We start from the raw sequence: 10,681 nt of genomic DNA on the forward strand, positions 1-10,681 counted from the left end.
CCCTCACCCACTCAGACATAAGACAACCCAATGAACGCCCCACCTTCACTCAGGACCTGTGAAGAGGATGTGTGTTGGCTCTTTCAGAGACAGATAAGGAAGGCGCCACATCCACGGGGGGGTAATCACCCTCCTGTCTGAAAGCCGGTGCTGTCCAGCCGGCACCCCTCTTCACACAGATCTTCATCTTCAACAGGTCACTGCGGCTGTGTGACATCTATCACCCAAGTCCCCAAGAAACCCTCTACACTGCAATCATCCAGCCTGTTCTCTGCACATCCATCACTGTCAGGTTTGGATCGGCCACCAAACAGGGCAGGAACAGACTACAACAGACAATAAGGAATGCAGAAAAATCATAGGTGCTGACCTGCCCTCCATACATCTCCATGTCATAGATTTAGCCTCAGGCACATACTCTTTAAAAACAGACAGTTTGAGGCAGAATCACAGATACGGTTAAGAGCAAAGGTAGTTAGTATCACATTTATTCATTGGTCACAACTTTCTAGTTTCAAGGGTAAGTACAGCATCAATATCCAGTTAATTGCACCATAACGGAGCTGGAGGCACAACATGAATTATTTCCCATCAGTTGCTAACTTTCTTTATCAATACAGTACCACTGTTGTACATTACAGTGGCGTTATTAGAGAAAACACAATTGACACACAATGCTGGAGTTATTTTGTGACAAATGGCTAGTCTACTTCCTCTTAAGTCGGCAAGTGAATTTCTTCAGCTCCCAGAATGCCTTAAGACAAAAGCCAGGAGGAGGATGTGAGCTAGCATGATTTAGCTGTCCATTGCTTTCTGGTTTTCTGTGGTTTGACTGATCTTTCTGTATGATGTCCCTGGTTATTTACCTCTAAAGTTATCCAAAGAAAAAGACGAACACGCCCAACTAAAGGAAGTCGCAACGTTCTTCACCATCAGGAAACACTTTTAAGATGGATTTCTTTCTCCCATCAAGTCAGCGAACAGTATGTTAGTACATATAAAGGAATGTCTCTCAATCACTAAATTTAAAAAAATTACAATAAGCTGCATCTCTTCACACACGGGAATGACTAATTGTCACTTAAGGCATACAAGACAAAAAGCCTGAAACATATTCTGCGTCAAGTGTGCAAACAACTGACGACAGACCACCGGAGTGTGATTCAGGCCTTGAGGTGTGTGGTAGTACCACCATACTGAGGACAAAAAGTGGTCCGCTACATGTAGTGTAAACAGGGCTCCCTTCATAGGTTCAGTCTCTAAATCATAAGATTTTTGTGCTTAGTATGATTTACACACACACACAGCTGTACTGTGTCTTCTAACTGCCATATTGCTCTGTGGATGGTCATTACACTTCCTAGAAACAAATATTAAAATAGGAGGTTACATGGAGTCTAAAACCAACAAAATTTCACAGAATTTCTTATTACAATTAGAAAGTCCTCTATTTCTTCTTTACAACTAATGTTCCAGTCCTGTGTAGGAGCCATCTGTAACAGAAAAAATATTTTTTTCCCGCTTCACTGCTTCAGTATAGGGAGCTCCCTCGGCTTAAAGAAGGCCTGAACCATCCCCATGGCGAAGATGTACACTTTAGCGTCCACCACGATCTTTTCTTTCTTCAGCAGATCTGCGGGAAATAAGCATGCCAAGTGTTAGAGTTGGGCCGGTCTGAAGGCTTGTATGGCTCACATGATAACATCTCTCTGGGAAAAAGTCTCACCATCTATTTTTGTCTGAAATTCGTCAAGAGGCAAAAGAATGACTTCAACAAATTCTGGAAAGAGAGGATTAGAGGCCTGGGTGATGATCTGCTTCATGAGAGACGAGGATTATTTCTGGTATAACAAGGAACATAACTCACCTCCGTCACCTGTGGAAGAACAAAAGACAACAAGATTATCCAACATGATTTTTATCAAATACATTACAGTGGGCATGAGCCTTGTGGCTTCATGCAAAAACATATTCGTAATCTTTTCCTAAATTTCTCTTTTTTCCTGTGAGGTTTCGGGTTAGATTCAGCAAAGCCTGTCACTGTTACCTCCACAAACTTGTTGTAAGTTGCTTGTTTCAACTTGCTGAATGCCACCTGTTCACAAGTAGGTGCACGATTGTGAGTTTTGATCATTAACCTGACACTCCTCAGTCTCAGTTTTTTTGGAAGTCACACACACTGGCAATATACAGTTATTTAGGCTTATAAAAGGTTTGGACTGCACTGTGGCGTCTTTCCTCTGACTGTTAGCTCTGTTTCGCTGCTGTCTCTGTCCTCCTTTGCTCGGTTTGGGACTGTCTCACTGCTCCAAGATGACTTTATTCATGACTTTATGCTCATTAAAACTGTTGTTTCACAAACTAATACGACTTTTTCTGGAAATGTCTGAACACAGATGTGTGGGAAAGATTCTGAATGTGTGGAAAGTTTTAAACATGAGCAGAAAACCTGCTGAAACACAGGAGCTATGGGGGATGTAGGTTTTCTACCTTTTGAGCAAAAAGGGAATTTCACAGCCCCTTTCTATCTTTAGTTTTTCCTTCATGGTACAAGTTGATGAATGTTAACAGGATAGCAAAATCCTTTTCTACTTCTTCAGCTGGCACACTGTGTGCTGAGCTGATGAAACTCAGGATCAGTAAACCCTACTCTATGTAAAAAAATAACATTAATCATTGGAGGAATGAAAGAGCCAGAGGGGGAATAATTGAACGAGTGAATAAATGAACTGCATGGTGCGGTAGAGAGGCAGTCTTCTCACCGAGCTGTTGCGTTGGGTGGATATTCTCCGTTTCATCTCCGTTAATGTTGACCATGACAATCTGGGTGGTGCAGTTAGACAGGCCGGGGTCCAGGCAGGTCACTGAGATCAAAAAACAATGACATTATTACTTGCCTTTTTGTGTTCAGAAGATAAAAATGAGTATGGGGCTTCTTTACACTTTGCACCGTTGACCCCTGAACCTCTCCAACACACGCAGGAGATAAGATGCAGCCAAGAGAGGCAGTCAACGCAATTAAGTGTACAGCTTGTGTTTGTGCAATGATACCTGGTGTGATTCCTACTACTTCGCCTTTGTAGCCAGTTTCTTCTTTTAGCTCCCTCAGCGCGGCAGCTTCCGCACTTTCGCCCTCGTCAATCAACCCTGAGCACAGCAGAGACAATATGACAGAAAACACAGATGACTATTGGACTTCAGTAGTTAACAAAACATCCCCATTGTGTGTCTGTGTCTGTGTGTGTGTGTGTGTGGGCGGGGGTGAAAATGTTTTGGGGACTAGGGAACAAAAAATACATGATGTGAAAAGTTAGATATCAAATTAAAGAGACTTTTCAATCATTTTCAAGCCCTGTTTCGGTGAAATCCAGGAGCAAAATTGATAAGTTGTGGGGCAAAATGGTGTGTTGAAGAAAGGAACACTTTCTGACCGGCAGGAAACTCCAGTGTGTAGCATCCCATAGGAGGACGAAACTGCTTCACCATCACTACGCAGTCTTTATGGAGCGTCCGTTTCAGCAGGGCAAGGATTCCAACACCTGCAGGAAAAGTGTATTACAACCTGTACAACTCCAATGCAAGCTCGACTGACCAGCTGACGGGAAAACAGAAATAAAAAACGAACAAAAAAACACTCACCATCTGCTTCTGTGTTGGTTTGTCTTGTTGTCCTTTTCACGGTCTCCCAGGTTCTGGTGGAAGAAAACTGGGAGTGAAACTGTGCGCAGGAAACTTGTGTGATTGCAAAGTCAAGTCAGTCAAAGGTGGGAACAGAACAGCACCTGGTGTTTCCAGCAGGGTCCACGTACGTCGTATTCTCCAGCTTCACCCATTTTCCTGCTGCAATGAGCTGTCACAGAGAGCAAGCACACAGAGCTAAGACGATCTGAATGGCACCAAATGCAACACGCTGCAAGCTGTGAGCTACCACTCTAATAATCTTACTCAACCAACAGTGGAAACTATCTTACAGAGAAGCCTTTCTGCGGTATGCCGCAATGGAATTTGCCTCACAAATGCTAGAAAGAAACGAGTCAAATACAATCGTTTTATGAGATAATCTTAAAAATAAAAAATCTTGGGGCCAATTTGGTTTAATTTGTGTAACTGTGAAATAATTAACTTTTGGAAAGCACACACAGCGAGGTGCAGATGAGCTTTGATGCAAGTCCATCAAACTTAATATAATCATTAGCATGGTCTATGATTTTTTTTTTTTTTTTTTTAAACTTAGTGAGGGATATCCATGGAGGAGATTAGAGTATCCTGGGTTTTAAAAAAAAATAGGATAATTTTTATTCCTTGATGCATTAAGGTAAAGCATTGTGTCTGGTAAAGAATATTTTGAAAAGATAATTGTAACGTGGTATATTTTGTGCAAATTGTTGGATCCACTAGGAGCAAATATTGTATTTTGTAAAAACGTTCTTCAAAAGATGATGGAAACATTCTTTATTGTACTTAGTATTGACAAAGTAATCAATAAGTCAAATGGCTGATTTGATCAAAGGACACAACTAGACGGGACGGGAGGCATCATCCAGCTGGGATTTTGCATTATTGTGCATAGACAGACCAGACCTGATCTCTGCAGAGGTTTTATCATAACTATAAAAGGTAATGCTAAGATAAACCTTTAATATAAACTGAGTTAACATGTGATTAGGCAGACCTGTACAAGTCCAATGTAAACGACATGATTTGTTGGTGGGCTTTTGTATTAAATTAGATTACATTTTGCAGCTTCAAGTCAGAGTTCATGTGGAGCCTTTTAAGGCTGTTGTCATGGAGATTTGACAGACAAATCCCTAATAAATCACTAGTAAACAGGCGTACCTCTTCTTTCACTATGTGTGGAACAGTAGTCATTTTGGGTTCTTCAGAGTTGCTCATTTTTGATCTATGGGCAACTGAAAACAAAGAAAAGTCGGGTCAGAAAGCTTTAAGTTACAACCACCATTGCAATGCTTTCCGATCATGAGTTGCTCAATTAAGTTAGCTGCTACTGAAGGCAACGCTAACCAAGTTCTAACTCTGCTGTTAAGTTACATTCCCACAGCTTTTCATTTAGTTTCTTTGTGTACTTTACGGTAGCTAGCTGTTTTACACAAAACAATGACACCAGGGTTCGTCGCTCCTGCATCTTACACTTTAAACAATCATTTAAAACGAAAAACTAAAGTTAACTCACGTGAAATCCCAACCGTGTGTAAGTAGCAGTAGCAGAGATTGTATAGAAGCAGAGAGGAGTCACACTGCCACTACTTCCGGGTAGCGCAGAACGTCACCGGAGTCTAATTTGATCCTGCAGTGACGTGAAAGACTCGTTTTTATCATAGACTGTATATAAAATATACAATATAATTTTTTTTCAAAGTAGAAATCCAGAAACTTACTAACACGTCATATATATACTGCCTTTTGTCTTACTGATAATGTTTACTGATTGTGTTAGCAAAGGAAAATATAGGTTTGTGAATTGGTAGAATGATTGACGGTCGGCCTGTAATTTTTTTTAAGGTGCGGAGTGATTTCTCATTTTAATAAACGATCTATGACGCAGCGGGGTTTTACATCGACTACGCCTACACGTGCACCTCAAAAAGCCGTCCCGCTCGAAAAACACAATTTATAACAGAATTGTAGCAATAAAGCCTTGATTTCAATCCAATGAGACTTAAATACATTAAAAATAAATCAATACCAGTGCAAATAGATAACAATATTGCCTTGAAATGTGAAAGCATTTCCCAACACAGCAGGGGTTCGGAAGATATTTACTGATGGACTCTTTCCGTTACAGGAAGTTGCAGCATGAAGAAGGAGCAAGTTGTCAACTGTCAGTTTTCGGTTTGGTATCCGATATTCAAGAAACATACGATTAAAAGGTAGACAGCTGACATTTGTGCTGAAATTGTAGGACACATTTTCGTTGCTGTTACTGTAAAACTTAGCAAATTTAGCCAACAGCTAACGTTAGCTGCCAGACAGAAGCAGACAGCTCCATCTCTTGTCTTCTTAAATATCTTAGTTAACTTTATCGTGTGCATCACTAAATACTCTTTTCAGAACAGCTTCCTGCAACGCCTCTTTTCCTCCCGCCTCTGTTTGTTTGTAGTTTATTATTTATTCTATTACCTAATGTTACATGTATTTAATGTGGTATTATTATTATTCTTTATTCCAGTCAGATTCTGCCACTGCCTCAGAATGTAATAGACTATTTACTGGACGATGGGACACTGGTAGTCTCTGGGAGGTATGAGGCCACTGACATACACAAACACACACATATTGTTCAGTTAGCTGTCTTAGACAGTCCTGCACTCATCCAAAATAGACTTAAATCATTTCTTCTGTGTGGGGAAATCCTGTCATTTACAGTCTGCAGTATTTGAATGGCAGTACGGTGACTTACTGTGTTTGAGAGGCATCCATGTTGTTATGGTCACACACCGGTCCTTTCTCTTTCTCTTTCTCTTCAGTGACCATAGCACACAGCAGACACACGCTAACAACAGCGACTGGAATGCAGAGGAAGACGTTCAGGTGGGGCAACAGAAACTAAGGTTGCTTGTCCCTGTGAGGCTCTCATCAGTATTTATCCTGCCTTATTTTGTCTGATCTTTTTAAAAGGAAAGGAGTTTCACTGTCATAATGACAAGATATTTCACATTTTTGCAGGAAAGCTTCAGACCTTTATTTGTGTAGATATTTGTGACTGAGTTGATAAAAGGCCAATGCAAAAGCCTAATGTTAGAGAGTGTTTTGTGCAGACATTTTGTTTATCTTGGAAATGGAACTGTTTCAGTGACTAAAAAATAGTAAAGATAAGTTAATTCCTCCAGGTAGATACAGAATAGCTCTGAGTCTGAAACAAGACTACTAAAGCACTAAAACTGCACTATAACTGAACTCCTGAAATAGTTTTTAGGTTAGCAGCTTTATGCTGACCCACCTCTCACAGTCTCTCAAAAGTAGAGAAACTTGAAGATATTGTACACTTTTAAAGTGTGTGAAATCACACATGAACATCAAATGTTCATTCTCATCTGTTTTCAGAGACTTTTATCTGGGAGCAGTGTCATCACATCATCTTCATTAATTGTCTGTCTTGCTACATTACTTGTAACAGCTTTGCCTAGTGGACAAACAGCCTTCTAGCATCAACACAACAGTTAAACAGTAATTAGAACTGGATTAAATGTTCATTTTCTCTGATCCTGTTTCTTGTTCTCTGCTCCCCTCTAGTGGTCAGATGATGAGACAACCACCACTGTCACTGTAAGCACATTCAGCGTTGCTCATCAACACGCAGTATCTGTATTTTCCACCAAACGTGTTGAATTTATTTCTTACCTGATGATAAAAATATCTTTTTACATAAGCTTTAAGTATTCCTCCTCACTTTTATGGCACGTTACTGCTCTCTGCATTTGACTGAAATGTGTCCCATGCTTGTGGTAGGCATATTTAATAATGCTCTAAAATAATTCTGACTGCCATGTGACGATGTGGCCTTGTGTCTGCTAGGCCCCTGAGTTCCCAGAGTTCACTTCTAAAGTGCTGGAGGCCATAAACGCCCTGGGTGGGAGTGTCTTTCCCAAACTCAACTGGAGCGCTCCACGGGTAAAATACTACACTCAGCTGTTGCCTGTTTCATTTTAACGCAGCAGAGTGTTAAAATCATTAGAAAAGTGTGTTGACGTGACTTTTTTTATTTGTAGCATAAGCAAATCATCTGCTGGCTAAAAGCCCTGTACTTCTCAGTGCACTGAAGAACAAGAATTGCTTCTCGTATCACTGGCAGCATTAAGGACTGAACCATAACTTAGCGTGTGTGTGTGTCCTTTTCAGGATGCTAACTGGATTGCTCTGAACAGTTCCCTGCAGTGTCACAGCCTCAGTGATATATTTCTGCTCTTCAAAAGTTCAGACTTCATCACTCACGACCTCACGCAACCGTAAGCCTCACTACCCAACAACATCAGCACACACATACGCATATTTTGCTTTTAGATGGCAGTATATATATATATATATATATATATATATACTGCTTTTCAATCTGTAGTAAAACACAAGTGGCAGCTGGAGAAATTGCTTATGCCTCACACTTGTCCATTTTGCATGACAAAAACATTGCAGCGAGTGATTTACTACAGCGCGCAGCCTCGGGAAAGCTCCTTCTAAAACTTCTCTCTCAAACTTGCTGAGAGCAAGACAGCAGCCAAGCTGTTTGCAACATGACTGTCATGAATAGAAATTATAAACCCCAAACCCACGTGATGCTACAGAACAGTCACTGACGTTTTTATTTGTGTAACAGTTGTAACTGTCATTCATTTCTTTGTACAGATTCCTTTTGTGTAGTGACCAGGACTCCCCAGATCCAGTCATAAACTACGAGGTATTTATCTTTCAAAAGGCAAACTGTACACACAACATTGGTACACTTGTCTCCAGTCCCAGTGCCAAATTTCAAATGATGAAATGCAATATAAAATAGAATAGAATACTTTGGTAGACTGGTGTACAGTAGTGATAGAGTGAATAAACTGCAGTGTAGACGTGTTGTCCAGTAATGTAGTATATTTATATGCGTAATGAGAACCATATATATGATGATCTGTATGCTTTTTTCTCTTTCTGTTCTCAGCTGGTCCTGAGAAAGTGGAGCGAGCTGATTCCCGGTGGAGAGTTTCGCTGCTTCGTCAAAGAAAACAAACTGATCGGTAAAACCTCACAGTCTTTTTTTGGACTTTGTCCCCAAACATTTTGGAAAGAATCATAAACATGTACATTTTAAGATATTAGTAACTGTTGTTAACTAAAGGCACCATCACATCTCCGTTGCATTTGACATTGTGAACCACCAAGTCGGATTAGGAGGGGAATGTCCTGGATTGCGTTACTGCACAAAACAGCAAGAGGGCGCTGTTTCTACACAGCAGACTGTGCTTAATATGTCTAGTATGGGATTTATGTTTTTTAAAAGCCCTCTATCTTAACAGTGATGTAATGACATTTGAGCTGTACTCAACCCAGCAGGCTCATTTTAGAAACAATTAAAAAAAATAAAATTTAAGCTCCACTGATGGCGTACGTGTCTGTTCCCAGCTATCTCCCCGAGAGACTACACTCAGTATTACCAACACATCTTGAAGCAGCAGGAGCAGATCTGTCACGCCATACAGGATTTCTTCAGCCAGCACATCCAGTACAACTTCCTGGACGAAGACTGTGAGCATCAGCATACTCTTTTCTTCTTATGCCTGTGTAAAGCTGTACACCTCCTTCAGCTCGCCTCAGACAGCTTCAAGTCATTAAATATTTACGGCCAAAAACAGGATATTGGGACAGGAGAAAAACAGGGAAACATTGATCAAATGTCCACTTCATTGTGATTAGAAAATATAATATCGGGTAGCAATAAATGATTCTCATATTTTTTTTCTTTTTAACTAGCACATGCATGTCTATAATGTAAGTGTTAAATTACATACAGTTGTTTTTTCTGTTTTACAGTTGTGTTTGATGTCTACAGAGATAGCCAGGTAAGCACACTGATGAATTTCCATATTGTCAGTTTTCACAAATGCCTTTTGCAAACTGAGTTGCACTTATATATTTTGTGGGCGTGCGTGTGTTGCAGGGGAGGGTGTGGTTGGTAGACCTGAACCCGTTCGGAGAGGTGACAGACTCGCTGCTGTTCAGCTGGGAGGAGCTGACGTCCGGTGGGGAAATCACCCAGCAGCAGGTCAGCCGTCATGACACACGTTCTGTTAGAAAACATAGTCCATCAGTCAAAACTGAAAAGAGTAACTGTGGTTTCTCTGTGCGTGTAGGAACGCCCGGCGTTTCGCTACACCACAAGCGAGGTGACGGTGCAGCCCAGTCCCTGCCTGAGCTACAGAATCCCACGTGACTTTGTTGACCTCTCAACCGGAGAAGACGCCTACAAACTCATTGACTTCCTCAAACTGGTAGGATGTTGTTTTGGAACTTTTTGTTCACTGGAGCGTTTAGCTAGCAGTTGTTGTGCAGATGTTGTTGCTTAATAAAACGACAGAATGCTGGGGTGGTATTAGCTCTCATCATGTCGGGGTGGTAGATGGGCAGGAGGTCACGTGGCGTCACAGACCTGCAATAACATTTGTCTGTTTGTTAACTGTAACCACAGTTCTTCTATAACTATGAAATAAGTGTTTTAGTTGCCTGAGCCTGACAATAGCTTAAACATAGTTCAGTTTCTGTATCCCTAAACTTAAAGTTGTAATGCTGAAGATTTTCATCAGGTCAAAAGTTATGGTTGGCATTTATTCTGCTTTAGTAATTAAATGTATTCACACTCATTAGTTACCTCTTTTATTTAGTAGTTTGCATTGTCAGTGGCATGGTCCACCATTCCCATACTGGTTTCAAATGGTGTGATTGTGCACAACGAATTGAGAGTAAACAAAGCATGTACATACTGGATCAAATTCACTTAATTTGAGTGTCATTTCAAATGGAACTCTGGTGCTTATGTTTATGAAGACATTCGTAATGTTACCACCAGTAATGCTGGGTGTCCCCAATTCAACAAGAACTAAAATCTTACGGATTATGATGAGTATCAAAAATGTTGACATTGAAGTTAATCCTGGGTTGTGTTCATCGCAAATCTAAATTCAGAAGA

At 40.6% G+C, this 10,681-nt stretch overlaps 2 protein-coding genes across 3 annotated transcripts in view; one reads left to right on the forward strand and one right to left on the reverse strand.

Moving 5' to 3' along the window:
• Positions 1 to 472: 472 nt before the first annotated feature.
• Positions 473 to 5,300, reverse strand: nudt5 (nudix (nucleoside diphosphate linked moiety X)-type motif 5). Of its 2 annotated transcripts, none has more exons than XM_046072733.1 (10): positions 5,192 to 5,300; positions 4,837 to 4,910; positions 3,783 to 3,850; positions 3,640 to 3,692; positions 3,432 to 3,539; positions 3,052 to 3,147; positions 2,763 to 2,864; positions 1,868 to 1,876; positions 1,727 to 1,780; positions 473 to 1,633 (listed from the first exon to the last, which is right to left on the reverse strand). In XM_046072733.1, the coding sequence occupies exons 2-10, from the start codon at positions 4,891 to 4,893 to the stop codon at positions 1,524 to 1,526; spliced, it is 657 nt and encodes a 218-aa protein (XP_045928689.1). In that variant the 5' UTR covers positions 4,894 to 4,910; positions 5,192 to 5,300; the 3' UTR covers positions 473 to 1,523. The 2 variants fall into 2 exon arrangements, with proteins under 2 accessions (XP_045928689.1, XP_045928688.1); XM_046072732.1 differs by lacking the exon at positions 5,192 to 5,300 and adding an exon at positions 5,023 to 5,144.
• Positions 5,301 to 5,728: 428 nt separating this feature from the next.
• Positions 5,729 to 10,681, forward strand: part of cdc123 (cell division cycle 123 homolog (S. cerevisiae)) — a 5,885-nt gene continuing 932 nt past the window's right edge. The window contains exons 1-12 of the mRNA XM_046072731.1: positions 5,729 to 5,888; positions 6,188 to 6,259; positions 6,486 to 6,549; positions 7,252 to 7,284; positions 7,534 to 7,629; positions 7,858 to 7,964; positions 8,359 to 8,410; positions 8,660 to 8,735; positions 9,121 to 9,243; positions 9,529 to 9,557; positions 9,656 to 9,760; positions 9,849 to 9,986. Coding sequence (XP_045928687.1) covers positions 5,815 to 5,888; positions 6,188 to 6,259; positions 6,486 to 6,549; positions 7,252 to 7,284; positions 7,534 to 7,629; positions 7,858 to 7,964; positions 8,359 to 8,410; positions 8,660 to 8,735; positions 9,121 to 9,243; positions 9,529 to 9,557; positions 9,656 to 9,760; positions 9,849 to 9,986 — 969 coding nt within the window. The 5' untranslated portion in view covers positions 5,729 to 5,814. The remainder of the gene's footprint in view (positions 5,889 to 6,187; positions 6,260 to 6,485; positions 6,550 to 7,251; positions 7,285 to 7,533; positions 7,630 to 7,857; positions 7,965 to 8,358; positions 8,411 to 8,659; positions 8,736 to 9,120; positions 9,244 to 9,528; positions 9,558 to 9,655; positions 9,761 to 9,848; positions 9,987 to 10,681) is intronic.

This window comes from Micropterus dolomieu, linkage group LG16 (assembly GCF_021292245.1).
Source record: "Micropterus dolomieu isolate WLL.071019.BEF.003 ecotype Adirondacks linkage group LG16, ASM2129224v1, whole genome shotgun sequence".
Classification (NCBI taxonomy): domain Eukaryota; kingdom Metazoa; phylum Chordata; class Actinopteri; order Centrarchiformes; family Centrarchidae; genus Micropterus; species Micropterus dolomieu.